At 43.7% G+C, this 26522-nt stretch overlaps 1 protein-coding gene across 3 annotated transcripts in view; it reads left to right on the top strand.

Annotated features, from left to right (window-relative positions):
• SIK3 (SIK family kinase 3) overlaps positions 1 to 26522 on the top strand; it is a 274128-nt gene that overhangs the window by 96940 nt on the left and 150666 nt on the right. For all 3 annotated transcript variants that reach the window (XM_077456978.1, XM_077456979.1, XM_077456977.1), the window contains exon 2: positions 15378 to 15494. In XM_077456978.1, the coding sequence (XP_077313104.1) occupies positions 15378 to 15494 (117 nt within the window). The remainder of the gene's footprint in view (positions 1 to 15377; positions 15495 to 26522) is intronic.

The following is a 26522-nucleotide window of genomic DNA, read 5'->3' as shown; positions in this document are numbered from 1 at the left end:
CAGAACATAAAAAAAAGTCCTGCAAGCAGCTTCTTTGAGGGGCCTGCCCATTCAAATCAATGGACAGCTGCGCTTTGCAGGTACTCTTAACCCTCTTATTTGGGCGATGGCCTGAAATGCGGCGCTTAAACTAGTGGTGCTTTACCGCTGATGCCCCCGCGCTGTTGTGTGAAAGGGCTCTTAGTCTTTAACCACTCCAACCCCGGAAGCATTTGCCCCCTTAATGACCAGGCCATTTTTTGCGATACGGCACTGTGTCACTTTGGCAATTGCGCGGGCATGCGATGCTGTGCCCAAACAAAATTGACGTCTTTTTTACCCACTAATAGAGCTTTCTTTTGGTGGTATTTGATCACCTCTGCGGTTTTTGTTTTTTGCGCTATAAACAAAAAAAGAGCGACAATTAAAATTTGCTATAATACATATTCCCTAAAAAATATATAAAAAACAAATTTTTTCATCAGTTTAGGCTGTTGTGTATTTTTCTACATAATTTTGGTAAAAAAAATTGCAATGGAGATCAGTGACATTACATTGAGCTGTGCTATAAAAATGCACTGATCAATGCAAAAATTACACTGGCAGGGAAGGGGTTAACACTAGGGGGCGATCAAGGAGTTAAGTGTGTTCTAACTGTAGGGGGGATGGGCTTACTGGAACATGACAGAGGTACAGGTACATTGGTTTGCGCAGGAGAGCCTACCTGCCGCAGTATATCTGCGTGAGCTGGTCGGCTAGTGGTTAAGTGGTCAAACTGACCTCATTTACAGACGAAAGTTCATTCCTTTGATCTGAAAGAACCAAGAGATGCAATGGGTGTCATTTACTAAAGGAAAATCCACTTTGCACTGCAAGTGCACTGGGAAGTAAAGTCTCTGTAGATCTGAGGGGGACATGCAAGTAAATAAAAAAAAAAAAAACACAGCACTTTAGCTTGCACATAATTGGATGATAAAATCAGCAGAGCTTCCCCTCATTTCAGATCCACCCTTTAGATTTAGAACGACTGCACTTCCAAGTGCACTTTCAGTGCAAAGTGGATTTGCCTTTCATAAATAACCCCCAGGTTTTATCTTTACCAAGGCTGAGTTATTTTTTTTTTTCTGTTGACAGCTCTGAGCAGAGGAGGTTCTGCACTTGTTACATAGAATCGGGAAAATGCTGTATTAAAGCGGTTCTTCACCCTAAAGGGGAAGTTCCGCTAGTATTATCCCTCCCCCCCTCCGGTGCCACAATCGGCACCTTTCAGGGGGGAGGGGGGTGCAGTTACCTGGATAATCCAGGTAACTGCACCCACTTCCGGCCAGACCGCCGCATGGCTCCGCCCATCGCCGCATGGCTCCGCCCCCCCCCCCCCCCCCCCCGTTGTGTTCTGGGAAACACAGTTCCCAGAGACACAGCGGGGAACCAGCGCAGCGCGACTCGCGCATGCGCAGTAGGGAACCGGGCAGTGAAGCCCTCTTGCTTCACTTCCCGATTCCCTGACAGAGGATGGTGGCGGTGGCTGCAGCGAGACAAGCGATCGCTCGTCATCTGCCGCCGACATCGCTGGAACCTGGGACAGGTAAGTGTGATATTATTAAAAGTCAGCAGCTGCAATATTAGTAGCTGCTGGCTTTTAATATTTTTTTTTTTTGTGCAGCTCCTCTTTAAGATCGTGGGGGGGGGGGGGGGGGGGTGGGTTTGAATCTCTATAACTATATTTTTTAACGATTAATCACGCAGCTCTATTAGGCACCATAAAATGATAATTTTTTCCAGAATATTGTGATTTCTTTTCTGATTTTGTATTGTTATATGACCAACATAGGCTGTATTTTTGTACTGTTATGTAGAGCTGACATGAATTTTCAGAAATTTGGCTTAATTGTATTTTATATGCAATATAGGCATCCCTGTTACAATTGTGGTAATTTTTTCAAGAAAAAGATGTTTATACAAATTTTTCAGGCTGTGTATTTAAACATAACATAATTCTGCAGATTTTACGAACAGTACCTGTTTGCTAAAGGGGGAAAAACCAAAATGCGCTAATGTTTGAGCACCCTGACAGTCCTTTGGCAACATAAACACAGCCTCCAAATGTTTCTTGAGGTTAACTAGCAGTCTTTGCTATTCTTGATTTTGGAATATTTTTTCTCCTTTTCCTTGGCAAGTGGTTCTGGGTCAGAAATATAGTTAGGTTGTCTTATATGCAGTGCGTATTTAAGATCTACCCACAGATTTTCATTAATATTCAAGTCGAGACTGCAAAAGTCATTCCAAAAATGTTATCTTTCATCTCTTTAAAAATGTTCATAATTGATGTTGACATGTTTTTGGATGATTGTGTTGGAAAAGTCGACCTGTTTTTTAGCTTGACATTAGTCACATTAATGGAGTTTGATACTTGGGTAGAATTCCTTCTTCCCTCTACCAGCACATAATGTCACATGCCTCTGGCTGCCACAGTTTTTATTCCTTTTTTTAGGCTTTCAGTGTATTTGTGGCACATGCAACTGAAGAGTTTTTGTTTCATTGGACTAAAGCACACGGTTCCAGAATGCCACGGTCTCACTTCTAAAGCAAAAATATTCTGCTTTTGGGCCTTCAGGATCTCTTGCTGTAATGTGCCTCCCAATGTACGCTTCTTCAGCAATGTGGTGTCTTGCTTTATTCCTTGGCACTTCATCGCTGCTGCCATTTTCACCCGGCCGTTTTGTTGGCCCAGAGTCTTCTCTCTACTTTAATGGCTGGCCACAGATGATGTAACAACTCCCAAGTTCGGGAATTACTTTTTCCCCATGTTTGAAAGATTGTACACTGAGGTGTGTGTGGTGATGCCAGTGTACAACTGGAAAACATTTGTAGTGAGCGGGGAAGGAGCTTTTTTGGCAGAAGAATTGTTTTAGGTCATTTGTTTGCTTTCTGTTGCCATTTAACCACTTTCAGACCGGACCATTTTGCTGGTAAATGACCAGAGGTCTTTTTACAATTTGGCACTGCGCTGCTTTAACTGGTGATTGCGCGGTCATGCAATGTTGTACCCAAACAAAATTTGCGTCCTTTTCTTCCCACAAATAGAGCTTTCTTTTGATGGTATTTGATTGCCTCTGCGATTTTTATTTTTTGCGATATAAACGTAAAAACACCGAAAATTTTGAAAAAAAATGATATTTTCTACTTTTTGTTATTAGAAAAATCCAATAAACTCAATTTTAGTCATACATTTAGGCCAAAATGTATTCAGCCACATGTCTTTGGTAAAAAAAAAAGTCAATAATTGTATATTTATTGGTTTGCGCAAAAGTTGTCACATCTACAAACTAAGGTACGTTTTCTGGAATTTACGCAGCTTTTAGTTTACGACTGCCTATCTCATTTCTTGAGGTGCTAAAATGGCAGGGCAGTACAAAACCCCCCCAAATGACCCCATTTTGGAAAGTAGACACCCTAAGGAAATTGATAAGTGGCATGTTGAGCCCATTGAATATTTTGTTTTTTTGCCTCAAGCGATTGAATAATGACAAAAAAAATGTTTTTTTTTTTTTTACACAAAGTTGTCACTAAATGATATATTGCTCACACATGCTATGGGCATATGTGAAATGACACCCCAAAATAAATTCTGCTGCTTCTCCTGAGTACGGGGATACCACATATGTGGGACTTTTTGGGAGCCTAGCCGCGTACGGGCCCCCGAAAACCAAGCACCGCCTTCAGGCTTTCTAAGGGCGTTACAGTTTTGAAGGCCATAAAATGCCAAGATGGCACAAACCCCCCCCAAATGACCCCATTTTGGAAAGTAGACACCCCTAAATTTAGGGGTACACTAGTGAGACTAGGTAATAAATGGCGGGTGCCCTGAAACTATAAAAAAATAACTAACCAACCAGCGTCACCTGTAACAGTTATATGGTGATCACTGGTGAAAGGGTTAACTAGGGGGCAATCAGGGGGCTTTATGCGGTAGTATATGGGGGTCCCTGGCGCTATAAAAAGCTGCGGCGAACCTAAATACCTACCTGCCTAACTAGCGTCACCTGTGACACTAATACAGCGATCAGAAAAAATCGCTTATTAGGCTGGGTTCACACTGGAGCGATGCGGGAACGCCACGAATCCGTGGCGGGTTCCCGCATCGCATGCCTCCCGGCGGCAGTTCACACTGCCCTATGCGAACTGCTGGGAGTGTCAGTGAAATGTTAATGACACCCCCAGATCAGTTCGCAGATCGCAGTGCGATCTGCAAACTCGGATCGCATGGTGTGAACACCCATGCGATCCGATTCTGCTGCGGGCCAAAAAAGGGTCCCGTGCGAATTTGCGGCGGGTGCGATGCGAATTCAGCCATACTATCTGTATGGCTAAACTCGAATCGCACAGAGATCGGATGTGATTTGCACTGCAGTGCGGTGCGAATCACATTCGTTCTCATAAACCGCTGCAATGTGAACCCAGCCTTAGTGACACTGGCGACGGGGGGGTGATCACGGGGTTAAACCTTTATTGGGGGGGTTAGGGGGGTACATTAGAACTAAAGGGGGCTAACCCTAACTGCCCTAACAGTTATTACAGTCACAAATGACACCAATGCAAAAAAAATAAAAAAAAAATAAAAAATTACATTGGTGTCACTGTGACTGGGGGGCAGGGGTAATTGAGGGGGTGATCGGGGGGGTGTGAGTGTGCCTGGCATGTTCTACTGTGTAGTGTCGTGTTGGTGCAACTCACCGATCCTCTCTCCTCAGTGTCGGAACGAAAAATACCGACACGGAGGAGAGATTACATCACTTCCTCTCCTGTGTTTACATTACAGGAGAGGAAGTGATGTCACGGAGCATTTTCATTCGTCGGGAGCGATCGCGAGGGGGTGGCCATGAATGAATGGCCGTCCCCTCGTCCGGGATCGCTCCCGAACGAATACCGACCGCCGCAGGCACCGGGCGGGGGCCCGACCGGGCCCCCGACCCGTGGGCAGGCAAGGACGTACATGTAAGCCCTTATGCCTGCCCGTGCCATTCTGTCGACGTACATCGTCGTGCGGCGGTCGGGAAGTGGTTAAAAAACCAAAACAAAAAACAAACTATTATTTGCTCGCACTTGCATTGCCGTTAAATGTCAATGGCTCCCCAAGCTCATGTAGCAGGCACATGTCTGCTGTGCAAAAAATGCTTTGCAAGCACACTAGAGCTGTAACTAACGATTCGTTTGTCTGTGGACTAATGGGGCTATGGTGAGATATCAGGGGTCTTAACAGACCTCTGACATCTCCCATTTGAGACAGGGAAAGGGACTAGGAGCACAGATTCCCCAGTCCCTTTCTCTGCAGCCTCTGCTGCACTGATAATGAATGGAGAGGAGACAGCGACTTCTCTCCATTCATTAACTGAGACATCTTTATCACAGGAGGTTACAATGTTTGTTATGTGAATGGACAGAGTCAGTGGTTACTGACTCTGTCCAGTCTGAAAACTAAGAAGATGGGTTTACCGGCTTCTACCTCCGCTCTCCATCCTGAGATACCAAGGGGGAGAAGAGAGGGTGACAGATGCACAGAGGGGGAGAATAGAGGGTGACGGATGCACGGAGGGGGAGAATAGAGGGTGACGGATGCACGGAGGGGGAGAATAGAGGGTGACGGATGCACGGAGGGGGAGAATAGAGGGTGACGGATGCACGGAGGGGGAGAATAGAGGGTGACGGATGCACGGAGGGGGAGAATAGAGGGTGACGGATGCACGGAGGGGGAGAATAGGGGGGGCGACGGATGGGGAGAAGAGGGGGGCCGCAGCACGGAGGGGGAGAAGAGGGGGGCGGCAGCACGGAGGGGGAGAAGAGGGGGGCGGCAGCACGGAGGGGGAGAAGAGGGGGGCGGCAGCACGGAGGGGGAGAAGAGGGGGGCGGCAGCACGGAAGGGGAGAAGAGGGGGGCGGCAGCACGGAAGGGGAGAAGAGGGGGGCGGCAGCACGGAAGGGGAGAAGAGGGGGGCGGCAGCACGGAAGGGGAGAAGAGGGGGGCGGCAGCACGGAAGGGGAGAAGAGGGGGGCGGCAGCACGGAAGGGGAGAAGAGGGGGGCGGCAGCACGGAAGGGGAGAAGAGGGGGGCGGGAGCACGGAAGGGGAGAAGAGGGGGGCGGCAGCACGGAGGGGGAGAAGAGAGGGGGACGGAGGCAGAGAAGAGAGGGGGACGGCAGCATGGAGGAGAGTGGGAGACATGGAACAGGATGACAGAAGCGCCGCGGTGGGGGTGTGGACTTGCAACTCTCACTGTGACGCATCGACGCCCTGCACGCACGTTGCTCCACTCGAAATAAAATAGTTTTGGAACTTCTTTGGGATGTTTGTCATGTTTAGGGCAGCCCATTCAAGTAAAGAGCTTAGAAGGGAACTGAAACTGCAGTATGCTCAGTAGATGACAACAGCTAGTCTACACAATCGGGCTACGATGGGGGCACAGAAGAGATGGGAGGGGAAACAGCTGAAGGGGGATCAACCAGGTATTATTCACTCTACACAACACAAAAGCTTTAGTGGCTTTGTGAGTATGCACTCTCTTCATACATAGCATGTAATGAGTTTTCTATAGTCTGGGTTTAATGGCACTTTAGAGACACCACAGTGCACAAATGTGGATGCAATGTGTGTTGTGATGTGCTTCTTAAGGACTCATTCGAAGTCAATAGACTACACAATACACCTTAACTCCTGCAAAAAGCACACAATGACCTACATGCACACATGGGAAAAGAACCTAAATAACCTGGATTTTTTTTTAAATGCCATTGTTGGAAAAAGTATGTATGTGGGTTTTAAACTGCTGAAGATTTGTTTATTTTCTCCAGCAGAAATCCACGTACCTTTTTAACTATTTCACCAGTGAAAGCTATGTTTTTACATTGGTTGTGGGTGTAACCTGTAGTATTGGAAGTGTGTTTAATTTTTTCCATTGCGTGTTTCAAAGTGGAAAATATCAGAATCGTGGGGTCACTCGCTTGTCATAGGAATGGGAGTGAGAAGCAGTCAGACATTGTCCGAGTCAGGTGACGTAAATCCAGGATAATGTTGCTATATTAGCAACTGTAACAAGGAGAGTTGAATCCAAATCTTAAAGCGGGAGTCCGCCGTTTTTTTTTTTTTTTTTTAAAGCCAGCAGCTACAAATACTGCAGCTGCTGACTTTTAAAATAATGACACTTACCCGCCCAGCGCGCCCGCGATGTCGGCACCCGAAGCCGATCTCTTGATCGTCTCTCGTGTGCTGCTGCCGCCATCTTGGGTATGGGAATCAGGAAGTGGAGCCTTGCGGCTTCATTTCCCGGTTCCCTACTGCGCATGCGCGAGTTGCGCTGCGCAATAAGGATAGTCCCCGCTGTCTCTGGGATCTGTGTGTTTCCCAGCAGACAGTGGGGGACCTTCGAAAAGGGGCGTATATTCTGCAGATATCTATGCCGGAAGTGGGTGCAGATACCTGTACTGTACAGGTACCTGCACCCCCCTCCCCCCTGAAAGGTGGCAATTGTGGCGCCGGAGGGGGGGAGGGTTCCAATGAGCGGAAGCTCCACTTTAGGGTGGAGCTCCGCTTTAAAGGATAACAAAAAAATAGCACGGAAAAAAGATTATAGCACGGGGATATGCAATTAGTGGACCTCCAGCTGTTGCAGAACTAAAAGTCCCATGAGGCATAGCAAGACTCTGACAGCCGCAAGCATGACACCCAGAGGATGAGGCATGATGGGATGTGTCGTTTTGCAACAGCTGGAGGTCCGCTAATTGCATATCCCTGATATAGCATATACAATTGTGACTCAAGTCATAATGTACTTTAAAAATGACCTTTCCTTTTCAATCTGCAGCGCTGCCATTTTTTGTAAAATACAATATGGCTACCTGAAGGTATTCTGTACACAAAATGTGTACAATACGCCCCTCCAGAAACATTCCCCGCTTGTGTGATTGGCTAACTGATTTTCCCAGAAGTCTACATTAAGATACAGGACAGATATCCGGCATCTCCTGCAACAAAAACGTCAGATACTCCTAATAGGAAATCGCATCTAAAGCGATGCAGACCCTGCAATTTATCTAATTAGAGCACTGCAGGTTTAGCAGGTGATTGATAAAAAAAACACTCCCATTGGATTCACTTACCACAGACACACAAACACACAGGGATTTCTTCAGAATAACAAAAGGTAGGAATCTGCAACAAAGTTAAATCCTTGTAATGTACATAGATCACCCAGAGAGGTATGTTTTTTTTTTTCTCAACAAAAGTGGAATTACTCTTTTTAATATTAGCTACTGCAGAGTTCTGCTAATGTCACACTTGCAGTCTTGTGTGGAGCAAGAAATTGTCAGAACCAGGATCAGTAGATAATGCAGGGAGAACTGTTGCTCCATCATATCTCTGCTGAAGACACTTCAAAATGTACGTCGCCAGCAAGAGAGCAACACCTCACTTATCCAGCTGGTGATGGATTGACAAATGCATGCCCACATCTTGCTACTGACAAATTCTCGCAAATGTGACAGTACTGAGGTGTGACAACAAAAAAATTCTGCTCCTGAAGAATCTTGTTTTTTCTGACCTTTCCTGTTGAAAGTCATTTTCCCCACTATTTGTGACCTGGAGAATCTAGGGGGCTGCGTTCCAGGGAGACCTAGAGGAATGATCTTTCTCTTAGTTACTCAGACTTCTCTGCTTCCAGCACACACTAGTCTAGGCCTTCCCTGATTTCTGCTGTGAGGTCCCCCTTTTCTAGTTGCTCTACCTGCTCCTTATTCTTGTTGGCGCTTGCATGCGGGCTCTGGTGGGGGACCATTGTGGTCTTGGAGGTCCTCCCCTGCAGAGTTAAGATGTTTATCAAAATCTAGAAATACAATGTGCATGTGTATAATAAATAAAAATGGCTTGACTGCTCGTGGCCTTAACAGCCTCTGAGGCTTTTTGAGCGCTCTGTACTGTAGGGTTTCTTTCCCCTTGTCAGTTTCTTCTGTACGCGTGGAGTCAACGATGGTTCCCATTGCTACTGACTTTTTGATTTCATTGCTACAGTGCATTTGAGGGTCTGTTGCGAATCTTGCCATGACCATGTTGCTAGGGTTGGGAATATGGACTGGCTCATAGTAGGGATCCACCCTTAATTTACAAGATTTGGTCTGTTGGAGAGTTGGGAGCTCTTGCTGACATCACTGCCTATTAGAGCTGCACGATTCTGGCTAAAATGAGAATCACAATTTTTTTGCTTAGATGATAGATCACAATTCTCTAACGATTCTCGCGGCGTAACATCATCTTTCACATTAAAACGAAAAAAATTTGGCTAACTTTACTGTTTCGTTTTTTTTTTTTTTTTCATTGAAGTGTATTTTTTCCCAAAAAATAGTGTTTGAAAGACCGCTGGGCTAATACAGTGTGACATAAAATATTGCAGCAATTGACATTTTATCCCCTAGGGTCTCTGCTAATTATATATATAATGTTTGGGGGTTTCAAGTAATTTTCTAGCAAAAAATATTGATTTTAACTTAAACAAGTGTCAGAAAAAGATTTAGCCTTTAAGTGGTTAAACTTCCTGCATTTACAGTTGTTAAAATCCAGGCAGTCTGCCAAGTTTTTAATTTTCTTTCCCTTTGATCTAAGAAGGAAGTTAGTTACAATGTTTCATTTTAAAAACTTGGCAGACTGCCCCATGCTTTCTTTTGACAGCTGAGTGAGCAGATAAGTTTCTCCACTTGTTATATGAAAGAATCTGCGAACTGCAATAGAGATCGTCAGAGGGGTTGAATCGAGATCACAATTTTTTTTTTTTTTATGATTAATTGTACAGCTCTACTGCCTATTGCAATGCCAGGTTGATGGACATCTCCATACTAGTTCTGTCCATGTATTTTTTTCCTGATGGTCCTGAGGCCGTGTCCTCCTTGGTTGAGGTGTTTTTGGTAGGGAGTATTCCCCTGCTGCTTGCATGTCAGCTAGGAGGACCGCCTTCTGTCCTTTTGGCTAAAAGTGATGTTTTGTGGTTCCCTGTCTCTTCTACAGCAGTCCTTATCCAGGGGCCCACGGCAGCATATTTCTGGGCCTCTCAAGCTGTGGTCTAGACCTTCGCTACTGGAGGTGCACTTCCACTATGGGGTAGATGTCTGTTAGGCCAGTGTCTGTTAAGGCAGGAAGCATCTTGGATGCTTGGTTTTTGGTACACAGCCCTCAGGCTACTAATTAGTAGAGGTGTGCTAATTCACTGGTCTCGCAATTCGATTACGTTTATCTGGTCAGCGATTCTATTCTGCAATGCATCTTGATTACCGAGGAGGGTTTCTGTAAAAAAAAAAAAATTATGCATTTAAAAGACCTTTTTTTATCATTTTATCTGCTTTAAAAATAAAATAAAAAAAACACTCCCTGCAAATAGCAGGACAAGGACGTGAAAGAGTCCAGGATATGAGGGAGGGGTAGAAACTGAAGGATAGAGGAATCCATGAATGTGAAAGGAGGAATGGAAGAGTCTGGGGATGGAGGAATCCATGGATCCATGGATAGAGAATGGAAGGCCAGAGGGGTCTGGAGATAGGAACATAAGGATGGAAGAGTCTGGAGATGTAGGAATCCACGGATAAGAACAGAAGGATGGTAGTTCAAAGATAAAAAAATGGTGGTAGTTCAAGGGGGGTCTGAAGGATGGAAGAATCAAAGGGAGGATTTTAAGAGGGTCATCATGGAGTCCTGCAGGTGAGGAATATCGGAGGTAGAGGATCCCCTGTGCTGTGTACATGGCAAGGTTGGTGGTGTGATGGTTTCCTCCTGGAGTCCAGGGTTGGGGATGCCATAGTGCTTTCTATATAAACATATATTTTATTAAAGTGGAGTTCCACCCAAAAGTGAAACGTAAAGTGGTTGTAAACCTTTACAACCAACTTTGACCTACAGGTAAGCCTAGATTAAGGCTTACCTGTAGGTCCAAGAAATCTCTCCTAAACCTATATGGAGATATTTACCCGAAGACAGCCACTGCTGTCTATGTCGCATGCACCGTAGACAGCGGCGCGCAGGCGCACTGGGCAGGCCGCAGATCGCGGCGATATTCCGCGAGTGTCGGCTCCCGTGCGCATGCGTGGGAGTGACGTCATCGCGGCTCCGGCGAATCACAGCGCCGGACCCGCGAGACCCGGAAGTCGCTCCGGGATACATGGCAGCGGCGAAGAGGAAGACGGAGGACCGCTTCGGGGGCTTCGTTCTCAGGTAAGTTATTCATAATGAGCTAGTATGCTATGCATACTAGCTCATTATGCCTTTGCCTTGCAGGTTGCCTTTTTTTTTTTATAGCCTTTACTTCCTCTTTAAGCTGGCCTAATTCAAGTTTCTCTTTGAAGGACTCCTCCTCCTGTGGGGAAGGTCTCGCATTCCCTTGCAGATTTTTCTTCTGTTGGGTGATTTTGTATAGTGCCTGTTTTGGGGGAGGACTTTTGTTTCCCATCCCTCAATAAACACTGCTTTGGGATGTACCAAGATCTGAGCTATGCCCTTCAATGAACGAAAGAGAAAATAGGATTTTTTACATTTTTTTCTCTGTGTTTATGGAAGGGCACAGCACCTGCCTTTTGGTTCTTCTTATACTGTATTCTGCTTTGTGATTCAACTGAGCAGCCTAACTGAGCTAAAAAGTCATTTGGTCATTGTCGGGGCTGCCTCTGGACTTGTTTTTTTTGCCTGTTGTCCGACTCCTGAAGGTGGAACTAAAACTTACTGGTTAAAGATGATTAAAAGGAATCCTTTCAAACCTGCAGTAGGAAACCTACCTGATTCCCCCAAACAAGCAATTCTTAAAAAACTATTTGGGATTTATTAATGAATTGTACAATTCTATGTTTTATGTTAGTTGGGTGCTTTAAGTGGGACAAATCTTTGCTTGAATATTTGGAAAGGTGAGTGAGAGATGTGATCGCCCAACATTCTTGGCAAAGGATCTGTGATCAGGTTTTCTGGCTAGGAACGGCCTCTAAACATCCCCTTTCCTTCCACGGCAGACAGGATGATAGTTTGCCTGTTTCCTACATAGCACCTCCTATGTTTGTGATATTTATGCACTGCTTGTAGCAAGACTTTAAAATCGTATATATACTTATTAAAAAACGAAAGTATAACTGATCCAAAAACCTTCTTGCCCCACCCCCCTGCCCCCTAATTCTCGCACTATGAAAACGCATCTAATTTTTGCCTGAGGTCCCCTCCTTGGAGTTAGAGGGTTTTCATAATGCCCAAGTGTTCAGCATATCACATCTGAAAGCATGCAGCATTGTGGAAGGCGGCGTTCAGGCCATAGTGTTTTGTGAACTTGCAAAAAATCTCACGAAAAAATTCATGTTGTGTGTGCAAAAACACAAGAAGCTCAAAGATACACAAGCTACTTTGCTGTGTTTTGTTACACTTAGAGCAGTCCATTGCAATGCATGGGATGTCATATGTGTGTTACGACAACGTTCATATGCACACAAGCATAAATCACTATGATCTGAAAGCACACTTAAAGTGGATGTAAACCCACTCTCCTTTCTAAACTAATGCAATATTGGTTACCTAGGATATACATGCCTCCTGCATGTATATTTGTCTGTCAAATGTCTCCCCTCTGTCTGCTATGAGACCCAAAAAACTGCAGATTTTGTGGGTGGGTCTGTTTTCCAGGGCTCAGTGGGTGGAGTCGTGATGTCAGTAGACTCCCTGCCCACCTCTACACTCCCCTTATCAACATGCATTTCTCCTGTGTATTTCTTACACTGAACTTCTGCTATGATCACTAACATCCAGTCAAAACCCAGAAGTCCCCACATGACTTCAGCATGCCAAATCATGCTGAGGTGTGGAACAGCCAATCCTTGCAGAGCAGCAGAAGAAAGGAGTGGGAGGGAATTAAAAAATAATGCATGTCTCTTAGGCTAGTGCACCAGATATGTAAATCACCTGTCACTCACAGCAAGGGGGAGGATTTGACAAAGTTTTTCTCCGTTTGGCAAGATTTATCTCACTGAACAATAAGAGGATTGCTCAGAGATGGATTAACTCTTTGTGGCAAGACTGGGCTCAAATGATAGGAAATCTTATACTCTACATCAGGGGTGCCCAACCAGTGGCCCGGGGGCCACATGTGGCCCGGGGGCCACATGTGGCCCGCGGAGCCCTCTGATGTGGCCCTCGACCTCATGCTCTAAGATGGCAGGTTGGCAAGCCCAGATCACGGGTTGCCGACCAGCCATCCCAGAGCAGCAATTTTGTGAATGAAGCCACTGGTAGTGGAAGCAAGTGGCTGTGGAGCAGAGCCACATAAGCCAATGCTTCTTGTATAGTGCCCACTCCTGTGGCAGGCGGAGTGATACCAAATGCACTCCGCCTAGGACAGAAACAGCCAGCGATACCAGAATGGAAGACGGTTATTTAAGGTAAGTTTACTACTAAATTCACAGTATATATGGATATATCTGTTTTGCAGTGGTTACTGGGCTGCTTTCAAACTGATCCGCAGGTGCAGTGCACCTACGAGTTACCTGCAATGAGCCGTAGACATCTGTTATTACCTACGGGTTTGTTGCACCTTCAGAAAGTGGGCCACACCTGCAGGATATAATAGAAGTTTATGGCAAAGTGCAGCTAACCCGCAGAAAATCCACAGGTTCACTGCGCTGCACCCACGCTTTGGGCAAATAGCAGCACGTCAGTGTGAAAGCAGCCTTAGGCCCCTTTCACATGATTGGTCAGACCCAATCGGACTTACTATTCACCTCTATGGAGCAGCAGATGTAAACGGACTTGTGTCTGTTTACACCCGCCTACCTAAAATAAAAAATAAAGGGATCTGCCCCTTCCGTCTGGACGAATCGGATTGGATCAGAGGGCCCATAGAGTAGAGTGGGCTGTGTCTGTGGACACGGACCTGTCATCATCCCGCTCCGCTCATTGTGGCCCGTGACCAGTTACCAATTCACTTAAGTGGCCCTCGCTCTTCAAAAGATTGGGCACCCCTGCTCTACATTATGACATAACAAAATAAATAAATACATTTCAGGTTTACATCCACTTTAAGGTGATGCGGAAAATGAGCTGGGGACAAAGTAAAGATACTTGAATTGTTAGCATGTGCAGATTTTATTCCTACATGTAGAACATGGCAGATGGTAAGGGGTTTGTTTATTATATCATGGTTAAGATGGTTGCCTACACACTGTGTTTTCATTCTTTATCATAATCACCCACATGTAAATGCCATAGAGCATGTTTTCTTAGAGATCTTGAAATACCACCTGAAGGCTTTATTGTATACTGTATGTGTGTATAAATATAATCAGGGAGAATAAAAAAATGTGTGTGTTTGTATATGTGTATATATGTATGTATATATATATGTATATATATATATATATATATATATATATATATATATATATATATATATATATATATATATATAATTTTATATTCATTTTTGAAGCTTTTTATACAAGCTTGCATAACTCAAGATGATGTCAAGTAAACATGTGCAAATGAGCCAAGAGCTCCTCCAGCTGGGTGGAAGTGAGAATACATTGTTTAAAAAAAAATGTATATGTAATGTCTTATTTATCTTACTACAATTTTTGTGTTTTTTTGTAACAAGCAATCAATCCCTGAAATTATTAAAGACTGGCTCAGACAGATTTTGCGAAGGTGTCTCGTGTTTTTAGTCTGGCAGCATGCACCATAATTCATGTACGTGTCTAGAGCTTGTACTTGAACTTGGCACACACTTTTCCACTTTTAGAATGCATAGCAGACACTTTCTTGTGCCGGTTTCTCTCTGTATGCTAAAAGGGGGGGGGGGGGGGGGTGTTAAGTGCTTCAAATGGTCTGGAAATGGCCAACATGGAGTTGATCTCCATTAGATCCACTTTTGTGATACAAACGGTTGGAATTGTATTTTGTGTATGGCTAATTCATTGCACCACAAGTAAAAGTGGGGCATTTTATTACTGAATTTGGAGTATGAGGCGCTGCCAGAACCAAAAGGGTTGTGAATACTTTAGGAGTTTGGCGCAATATATTGACAAAAGGGATCAATGTGAAAAGTGACGCAGCATCTGTATTGAATTTTCACCAATGACTCCTAATATGACACACTCTGGGATGAATACATTTATGTGGTTTGGGGCGCAGAAGTTTTTTCCTCACTTCTTTGTTCCTGGTCTTCTATCCCGTTTATCTCTAAGCACTAGTCTCAAGCACACCATCATTGGCCTTTTCTTTAGCTAGTGTCTTATCTCATTGGTGCTGCAAAGGACTGCGACATTTATCTAGAAGGATGTGAAATAAATAGTTTAAGGCGCTTGTTGCTCTGTCCATCAACATCACTTTTTTTGTTTGTTCTTGCAGGTTGCCATAAAAATCATTGACAAGACCAAGCTAGATGGGGAAAATCTGAAAAAAATATTCCGTGAGGTGCAGATTATGAAAATGCTTTGCCACCCCCACATTATTCGGTTGTATCAGGTAGGTGTTTTCCAGAGGCAATATTTCTTTTGAAAATAATTTAGGGGGATATTACACGTGTTGACTTGGAATTCTGTATAATGCTGGTGGTATAGCTTTGCTGCCCCTTGATTTCAATGGGCAGGAGCGGTATACACGCCGCTCCTTCACCGCTCCAAAGATGCTGCTAGCAGGACTCTTTTTTTTTTTAGTGTCCTGTCAGCGCGCCGCTCCAGTGTGAAAGGCCTCTGGGTTTTACATTGGAGAGACGAGCGGCTCTTTCCAGCACTATTTTTAGCGCTGTAGTGACTGTAATGCACCACAGTGTGAAAGGGGTCTTACAGATGTGCTATAAGAAGCCATTTAAAGTACAAAGCCCAAATATTCAGAAAACTTTTGATCACTTACAAACCCATAAGTCTCTTCCCAGGCATCATGTAACTGCTTCGGTTTCTATTACTTACGACATGTTGTCACACTAATCTTTAATGGCTTTTGCAAACAGAGGTAATAAACTATTGATGTTTATGCGCAGGATAGGCTGACATAACCTGGAAAAAAAAAAAGTAATGATCTGTAAAGACCTTGTATATGTAAACAAGTGCATTAATGTGAGTACGTGTATAAGGGTCAAGTTCTACTTTATCCTCTTCGAGCTGGTAATGTTTTAATCTACTTTTGTATGGGCTTGTGTATACTGCATTGACACAAAATTACACTTTAGTAAATGGTCTTTCATTTGTTAAATCTAGTGCAGAACAAACAAAAAAATTAGTACACGGGATAAGCTAATTGATTATGATGGGCTGTCTGGCAAGTCCAACTAAACTTTGTCCTTTGCCAGCATGCTTAAGGACCCTTTCACACTGCTCTGTAGCAAAATTGTGTTAAAAACGCATGTGTGTTTTTGCTGTGATTTTGCTGTGTTTCATATGCATTTCCTGTGCGTTTCTGGTGCATATTTGGATTGCACCTGTGAAAAATGGCCATGTGACTCAAAAACACACTAAAAAAGCAAATTGCGATGCATTTTTACAGCAGTTTTGCAGCGATTTCTATTCATTTTAATGGGAGGCTGCGTTTTTGGTGCGTTTTTCAAAACCACATCAAAGATGCAGCATGCAGGACTTTTCAAGATACACTGTACCCACAGCGCAGTGGTGTGAAATGTCCCAAAGGATTTAAAGAGAGAGAATTTTCTTGCATTTTTTTTCTTGCAAGGTTAAAAACGCAGGAAAAACTTATCGGTGTTGCCTTGGTGGTATGTTTTGGGTTATTGTCATGCTGAAAGACCCATCCATGACCCATCTTCGGTGTTCTGGCTGAGGGAAGAAGGTTCTCATCCAAGATTTTACAATACATCGCCCCGTCCATTGGCCCCTCAATGCGGCAAAGAAACAGCCCCAAAGCATAATGTTTCCACCTCCTTGCTTGACTGTAAGGATAGTGTTTTTAAGCTCATAGTCTGCATTTTTCTTCCTCCAAACAGGGAGAGTCGAGTTCATGCCAAAGAGCTCAATTTTGATTCAGAGAAAGATTGGGAGAAAGTGCTGTGGTCAGAAGAGACCAAAAATTGAGCTCTTTGGAAATACTCAACTCATCATGTTTGATGGAAGAAAAAAAAAATATGACCCTAAGAATGCCATTATGCTTTGGGACTGTTTCTCTGCTAAAGGTACAGACCGACTTTGCCTCATTGAGGGGCCAATGGATGGGGCCATGTATTGTAAAATCTCGGTTGAGAACCTTGGGGGTTTTGGATGGATCTTCCACCATGACAGTGACCCAAATAATACCGCCAAGGCAACAAAGGAGTGGCTCAAGAAGAAGCACATTAAGATCATGGAGTGGCCTAGCCAGTCTCCAGGCCTTCATTCTATAGAAAATTTATGGAGGAAGCTGAAACTTCAAGTTGCCAAGTGACAGCAAAGAAACCTTAAGCATTTAGGGATCTGTAAACAAGAGTGGACCAACTACAGGAAATGTTTTACCTTTGTGCTTGCCAACAAGGGTTTCTCCACCAAGCACTAATTCATGTTTTGATTGGGGTTGAAATACTTATTTTTACTCACTGAACTGCAACTCAATTTATAACATTTGTATCATGTGTTTTTTCTGGATTTTTGATTGATATTCTGTGTCTCTCATTTAAAATATACCTATTATAAAAAATTATAGACCCTTAATTTCTTTGTAAGTGGACAAATGTACAAAATCTGCAGGGGATCAAATAATTTCCCTGCTGTATGGGGTTATGCTGCTGCCTTCAGGGGATGGGACATTGGCAAACAAAGCTGTAGGGACAGCCTGGTATAACCCCTCACACTTCTGTTATGCTTCATTTATTGTTGGTGTCATAGGATATTGGACATCCTCTCTCCTCAGGGACAGGCAAACCCTTTCTTACCCACTTGCGTGTGCCCATCTTTTTGACACATCGCATCCTGTGTTTTGCTTTTGGCACTCAACATTATCATTTTGTCTTTCTTGTGGTCTAGACCTTTCACCAAGATCTTAACATCTGTACCTGCTTTGCTTCATTCTTGAGGCATTCCAATAGTGGGACAGCTGGACAACCTCCAGCTGAGGGAACATTCAGCAACATACTCTGTCCCTCATTCTCCATCAAAGGTTGGACTTGATCCTGAACCTGCAGAAGTTGGTGCTGGAACAGGTTCATCGATTGGAGTACATCCAGGGACTTCCTTCTGCAAGAAAATCTCCAAACTCCCATGTTCAGATGCTACAGTTCAGGATCCAACCCAATCTTCTGATTTTGCATACGGGTCCTGGGTCTATTGGTGGACATTTGTTAAAGCCATCACTTACTTCTAGTTTCACTTTTAGACTGTTGCTGCTCAACATTTTGGTGGCATGGAACAAGAATGGTCAGTTGCTTAACATTGCATGTGCCTGAACATGTGGAAGGAGTTACCCTGGTCTTCTCCCAATTAATATTCTGGAACATAACTTGGTTATCGCTTCATCACTGGACCTCTTGACTAGAAGATGATCGGACCAAGATTCAGTTGAACGGTCTTGCAGTGGCTTACGTAAACCATCATGGCAGAAGCAGAAGTATTGCAGCTTCAATAGAAGCTGATCAGATCCTTGCTTGGGCAGAACTTTGTTCCAGCCCTATCCAGTGTGTGCGCATGCAAGGCGAATTGGCAGGCTGCATTCAGAAGAATTGTCTAAGACCCCTCTCGCAGGTGAGAGATGCTGGAAGTGGACCTCATTGCTTCCAAGTTCAACAAAAATATGCGCATGCGTTTTCTACACATTGAGGGATCTGCTAGATTCTGTAGTGAATTCTGTAGTGAATTCTGTAGTGACTCTCTATCTACCATATCTATGCCTTTCTTCCTCAAACTCCTTTCTCGTTCACTTCTCAGGATTGACACGGAGGGCATTCAACTAATTCTTTTTGCTCTAAAGTAGCCCAGGCCGACATGGTACTCGGACCTCATCAGACCCCTGGAAGACTCTACATCGTCTGGATCATTCGTCCTAAAGACCGTTTAATACCCTACTTCTCAGTCACTGGCTTGAACAGGTTAAAGAATAAATGGGCCTTCCTGATTAGTTACCCCATAGATCTTCAAAGCTGAGAAATCTACCATCACACCTGAAAAGCATATTTCTCAGAGTGCGAGGTAAATAATATTGATCCCATGAAGGAGAATAATCTATAGAACAAACCATGTCTTTAATTCATTCTGAATGAAAATTGGGACGGGAGACCCACCAAGGGTCAAATCTTAGTCCTAGTGATTTATTTTTTTTATTTTCAAAAACCGCAGGACTCTATCATTCCCTGTGCAGGCCATTGTAGGCCATTGTACATGGTGTCACTCATTGTTCCCTATGTAGTTTCCAAGTCGATTCTGCCATTTTGAACCTAGCAGGAGTATTCAGTCATTGGGTTTTATTTCTTAAAGCATTTTATGCATAAGGTAAAAAACTTTCAGTGTCTTTCTCCCCCTCCCACCCCAGCTGACTGTGTAGTGTCACAGGTGCCTGGATAATCTCATAGATCCCTTGCTGCCCTCTAGGACTAGTGTTGTCCTGACAGTGCTGTGAGAATAGAAAAAGAAAAGGGGGCGCGAACCCGACAAGGGTGCCCGCTGTTGCCACTATTATTTGTGTTGGTACTTGACCCCCTTTTCGAAACGATAAGAAGAAATCCCAATATAAGGGGGGCAGAAGTGGGGGAAGAGTCACAGAAGGTTGCCGCATTTGCGGATGATGTGTTGTTCTACCTCTCCGACCCTAGAATTTCAATGCCAAATCTGTTAAAAGTAATTAAAGAGTATGGAGAATTATCTAACTTTTAAAAATAACCTGGGGAAATCAGAAGTATTCAATGTAAATATTGACCCGAAACAAGAACAGAATATCCAGAAGGAATTTCCCTTTATATGGAAGAGGGAAATTAAATATCTAGGAGTAAAACTGACATCAATTGGCAAGATCTACCAGGTTAATTTTATATACCTTTTCTGGATGAATTTAAGGAAGAAACGAGGAGAATTATAAGAAAACCTATCTCTTGGATGGGAAGAATAAACGCCCTTAAAATGGTAATATTACCTAAAATATTATATAAATTCCAGATGCTCCCGATCTATATTCCACTGGGGTATTTCAGAATTATTAAAACTTTAATTTCAAAATTCATCTGGCAAAATAAGAGACCTAGAATATCCTTAAAGATGTTACAAAGGGGAAAAGATCAAGGAGGATTAAGTGTACCAGACCTAAAAAAAAATACTATGAAGCGGTAATATTAACACGGGTAGTGGAATGGACAAAATTAAATAGTAAAAAAAGATGGGTAGAAATAGAGTATAGTTCAGCAGAAATAAATTTAGGGAGAAATATTTGGACACCTCCACAATATAGAACGCCAGGGGGAAAAATACTCACATTGACAAAGAATGTTATAAGAGTTTGGGATGGAGTGCACAAACACAATAGATGGAAATATAACTCGCCATTAATTTACTTAAAAGAGAATGATCTCTTAACACCAGGTAAAAACACTATGGGGGGGGAATTGGATAAAAAAAGGAAATGTTCAATTAAGACACATATTAAAAGGGGGGGAAATAAACACATTAGAAGCACTAAAGAGAGAAAAAGATTTGTTTGACCTGAACGAATGGCGGTACCTCCAACTCAGACATTTTGTCTCGGTGATCCCAAGACCATTGAGAGGCGGAGAGAAATTGATAGCCTTTGAGCAGATTTGTGAAGGGAAAACATCTTGGGTTGGGATCTCACAGATATATAAGATATTAGTATGGGAGGATGAGATGGAGGTGCCGACATTTATACAAAAATGGGAAAATGAAATAGGATCACGGGGTGATAAGCAAAACTTAGAATTTTGAGGTTGGGGCATGGGTCTTCAACAAATAGGATAATAGAAATGAACTATAAATGTTTATTAAGGTGGTATAGGACACCAGATATAGTGGCAAAATATCAAACAGAGCAAACTGGAGAATGTTGGAGGGGCTGTGGAAAACTGGGGAATATGGGACATATATGGTGGAATTGCCCAAGGATCAAACGATATTGGAGAGAGATATTAGAATATATTAAGAAAATAAATAAAAACCAGATACCTGAAGACCCCTGGGTGTGTCTTTCATTGTATGGATTTGCCATTGAAAGTGTACCAAAATTCCCTCACAATCCATCTGATAAATGTGGCAAAGAGTCTAATTCCAAAGAAATAGAAGGAATTAGAACCCCCAAAAGTAAGAGCGGTGGGAAAAAATAGATGAAATATGCAAGATGGAAGAACTTAGGGATGAGGATATAGGTAGGGAGGCATGGGTGAAATTCAAATTAACAAAGAAATATGCTGAGGTTCGGCGACTTTAGAGAGGGGGGGGGGCTCCCCTCCCTCCCATCCACCTATATTGGAAAGTGGATGGGAGGGCCGGAAGGGGGGGGGGGAAGTAGAGGGAAAGGGTAGGAGGAAGGGAAAGGAAGAATAGGGACCTATGTGGAATATAAAGTAAATAAGATGGTCCATGATATATTAGTATGGGAAGGGTGGTGGAGAAGGTAAACCCCCCCTCTCTCTCTCTCTCAATGGTTATATAATATATTTACGGAGAGGTGGCGCACTGGCCTAGTGCATTATGCAACAGATTTATTAAAAGCTATGAATAAAATCATAAAGATGTCTACTCGCAAACATAAGTTAAAAACCCTGTTCGCCAGGCCACGTGTAACCATCTCTCATCAGTTGATCGAATCACTGAACCTGGGAGATGGGGGGCCCTGGATGAGATCCCTCAGGGTGGCGTGTTTCGAAGGACTGACCTTCTTCAGAGCCTGATGGTGCTCACCTGCAGGTCTCCTCTTCTCTCTGGCCCTCTCTCACAGGCTTGGACATTGGCTCCTGCCACGTTCACAGCCTGGCTCACAGCCTGGCTCGGGTGAGAAGAGAAGCCTAGAGTACTGGTAGGGGATCATAGAAGAGGATGTTCAGGGCTGCTCTGTACAATACCATTGCACAGAGCAGGTAAGTATAATGTTTTTATTTTAGGAAAAAATAAATTTACAACCACTTTAAATGGTAAAAAACCCTTTCTTGTACTACACAATGTGTCTTCCCAGGGTTATTTCTTTCTTTCACCTGAACCAGAACATTCTTCCTTTATCTTTGTCCTGCTCCATGACATCCCAATGAGATTTTTCCCCACTGTCTGGATCTGTTATGCTTTGTTCAAGTCTGTCCTACTGCTACAGCTTTTTAGGAAGCTTTGCTCTCTTAGGTCATTCCTAAGGGGCCTCATAAGGGACAACTTGCTTCTCCTTCCATGATCTCTAGGGGGATTTAGAAGCTGCTCATTCTAGAATATAGATTTAAGGACAAGATTCCACCTTTCCTTGTCAAACCGCACTCCACTAGACCAGTTTTGTTTTAGGCTTTTCAGGGACGGGCTTCTGTTTCTCAGATTTGGAAGGCTGCCATCTGATCTTCTGTTATAATTATAAAAATAGTGATTCTAAAGGCAGATTTTTTTTTTTTTATCTTACTGCATTAAGATAAAAAGCCTTCTGTGTGCAGCAGCCTCCTAATAGTTACCTGAGCCCTTTCTCGATCCAGCAATCTTGCATGAGTGCCTCGGCCATCCGGGACTCTCCCTCCTGATTGGCTGAGACGCAGCAGTGGCGCCATTGGCTCCCTGATGTAGTGCAAGAGCCTGCCTGATTTGGATACAGAGGGATTGGATAGCTGGTGTGTCCTCCAATTATAAAGTTTTGGTAAATCTAAAGGAGAATGTACAATCAGATTGTACAGTGTATGGCCACATTTCTACACCTAAAATTACCTAGTTGTACTTTGAGTCATTAATTGTTAATGACACACCAAACACAGAAGTAAACACACATTTTGCCACATGAAAAAATGGGTGACAAAACAAAATGCGCAGTGCAGCTCGCACCACTCCAAAAAGTCCTGTGAGCTACTTTGCTATGTGTAGCGCAGCCCATAAAAATCAATGGGCTGCCCTATGTGTGTGTTTCTGAAAAAACGAGCCAAAACACATGCGTTCCGACTAATGGAGCCTGAAATGAAAATTTACACAAGAACAGTGAGGCTCTATTCACATCTTTGTGCTTTCAAATGCATGGCAAACCACATAGAAAATGAGTGCTTTGCCATACATTTCAGAAACGCTGAAATTGTGCATTGTGTTTGTGTTGTCATTACATGTTAAAAGCTCCCCAAGTGGGGCTGACTTCTCAGTCGGTTAGCGGCTCTTTAGTAAGGCCGGGGTGCACCTTAATGGGGATGGTGCAGCTCTATTGGGAAGAAAGATGGTTACAAAGTTGTTAACAGCCAGCAGTGAGCAAAGGACAGGGGGTAATGGTGAAGTCGGTAGTGATAATATAGCCGTAACATCTAATCCCGTGGGTGAATCAGTGGTCAAATCAAAAGCAAAGCATGAAAAAACTTAAGGAGAAATTATTCTGCACTCATACAACACTGAGAGGTGCACACACATGCCAGGAGCCTAGCTAAAAACATGTAGGAACTGGAGCTGCTATTACACAAGGGGGATTTTGTGGGAATAACAGAAACTTGGTTTGACAGCTCACACAAGTGCCTGGCAAATATCCAAGGGTATTCCTTTTATTGGAAGGACAGGGAAGGTAGAAAAGGGGGAGGGGTGTTTCTATATATTAAAAATGATGTAAGGGTGGTAGAGAGGAGTGACATTGTGGGAGCATGAGGGGGAGGTGGAATCGTGTGGGTAGAACTCAAAAGAGAAGTAGTGGGAAATTAATACAGGGGGTATATTACAGGCCCTTCAACCTGGAGGAGGAGGAGCTGGCCCTCCTATCACATTTAGAAATGGCAGGGAAATGTCATCATAATGGGGGACTTCAATTATTCCGATATTGACTGGGCAAAGGTGACCGCTCACACAATAAAGGCCCGCCATTCCATAAATGTCTTACAGGAAAACATCTTGTATCAATTGATGAATTCTCCAACTAGAAAGAATGCATTGCTAGATTTATTAAATACGAACGATCTAAGTCTGATCTCGGATGTGGCATTATGGGACAACTTGGGATCTAACGCTCACAGGATGATCTCATTTAGCGTAAAATCATAGGAAGAGGCAGGTGTAGCACAAGGACTCTAAGTTTCAAAAGAACAAACTTTTCTGAACTATGCTCAATACTACAAGACATCAATTGGGACCAAATCCTAGAAACATTGAGGAAAAATGGGAATGCTTTAGGAACATATTAAAAAAAGAGGTGTCACACAGTGCATTCCAATAGGTAATAAATATAAAAGAGCGAAGGTTAAACCTGGGTGACTAGACCGTGATGTAAAAATTCTTATTAGAGAGTAAAAGAATTACCTTTAACCACTACAGATCCGCGCTATTGCCAAATGACGGCATCAGCGCGGACCTACATTTCCGGGACTACGTCTATTGACGTCGTCCCGGATACGAGCGGCCTGCGCGCCCCCTGAGGGGCGCGCGCGGCGCGTTTTGTGATCGGCGAGTCCGTGAGACTCGCCTGATCACCGATCCGTGCAAGGGGTCGATCCCGACCCCTTATCACGTGATCAGCTGTCAGCCAATGACAGCTGATCATGTGATAGAACGGAGCCGGTAAACGGCTATTATTCCTCCTCGCGCTGACAGCGCGAGGAGAAAAAAAAAAAGCCGATCACCGGCGGCCGTGATCGGGACATCAGTCCCGATCACGGCCATCAATACAAGGGACCACCTGCCACCTGCCAGTGCCCACCTGCCTCCCGCAGTGCCATCCTGAAGTAAAATAAAACGCAAAAGTAAGTGCCCCCCGTCAGTGCCCCCTGTCAGTGCCCATAGTGCCCATAGTGCCCACAGTGCCACCCACAGTGCCACCCCACAGTGCCACCCACAGTGCCACCCAATCTGCCTCAAAGGTGCTGCACCCCAGTGCCGCCCATCAGTGCCCAGCAGTGCCGCCCATCAGTGCCCAGCAGTGCCGCCCATCAGTGCCCAGCAGTGCCACCTATCAGTGCCACCTATCAGTGCCCATCAGTCCCATCTATCTGTGGTACCTATCAGTGCCCATCCGTGCCACCCATCCGTGCCACCCATCCGTGCCACCCATCTGTGCCACCCATCCGTGCCATCTTATGTGCCCATCTTTGCCCATCAGTGCCGCCTTATCTGTGCCTATTAGTGCCGCCTTAACTATGCCTATCAGTGCCCACCAGTGCAGCCCATCAGTGCCCACCAATGCAGCCCATCAGTGCCCACCAATGCAGCCATCAGTGCCGCCTAATCAGCGCACTTCAATGAAGGAGAAAAATGACCCGTTTGCAAAATTTTATAACAAACTATTAAAACATGATTTTTTTTTTTTTTTTTTTTTGCATCTTTTTTTTGTTTGTTTAGCAAAAAATAAAACTCCGAGCTGTAACTAAATACCACCAAAAGAAAGCTCTATTTGTGGGAAAAAAATGATAAAAATTTCATTTGGGTACAGTGTTGTATGCCCGCGCAATTGTCATTCAAAGTGCATCAGCGCTGAAAGCTGAAAATTGGTCTGGGACTGAGGGGGGTTTAAGTGCCCAGTAAGCAAGTGGTTAAAAAATATAAAGTGGAGGGGTCATTGTCAGCATTCCAACACTATAAGGAATGCAATAAGAAGTGTAAGCACGAAATCAGGGCAGCTAGAAAGACTATGAGAGATACATAGCAGAGGAGAGTAAAAAAAATTCCCAAGGAATTCTTTATATATATATATTAACAGTAAAAAAGCGAAATTAGAGCACATTTCCCACATAAGACGATAAAGGGAGAATGGTTACAGATGAACCAGAGAAGGTAAATGTACTAAATGCTTTCTTCTCAGTTTTTACACATTGAAAGGAGGGGTATACTGACCATGGCTCTATTGTTAGTAGCACATCACAGGATGTACCCTCGTGGCTAACAGAGGCTGGGGAAAAAAAACTATTTTTTTAGTTTATCTAATAAAAATGATGAAAAAATGAATTTCTTAATACATTTAGGCCAGTATGTTTTCTGCTACATATTTTTGGTTAAAAAAAATACCAATAATCCAATCCTAATCTTTCCGGGCAGCATACTGACAGAAATGGTACCAGCCGATTAGAGAAACGCTAATGTGGTACCAGTATTAAAAAAATAAAATAAAAAATGCAGACATATTCCTGGAAACTACAGGCAAGTCAGCCTAACATCAATAGTAGGCAAAATATTGGAGGGGATAAGAGACTATATCCAAGAACTTGCTGAATAAAACAGTATCATTCGTAGTAATCAGCGTGCTTTTACAAAGGGTCAACCTTGCCAGACAAATCTATTAACATTCTATTAGGAAGTGAGCTGCCATCTAGAACTGGGGGGGCGGGGGGCTGTGGATGTGGTAAATCTGGATTTTGTAAAAGCATTCAATACAGTTACCCATAAATACTTAATCTACAAGCTGAGGTCAGCAGGCATGGACTATAAGGTCTGTTTGATGAAAAACTGG

The sequence above is a fragment of the Lithobates pipiens genome, unplaced genomic scaffold, assembly GCF_037356315.1.
Source record: "Lithobates pipiens isolate NorthernLeopardFrog02 unplaced genomic scaffold, aLitPip1_a1.2 Scaffold_27, whole genome shotgun sequence".
NCBI lineage: Eukaryota > Metazoa > Chordata > Amphibia > Anura > Ranidae > Lithobates > Lithobates pipiens.
Note: the sequence above shows the minus strand (reverse complement) of the source record. Positions and strands in the feature narration are given on the sequence as shown.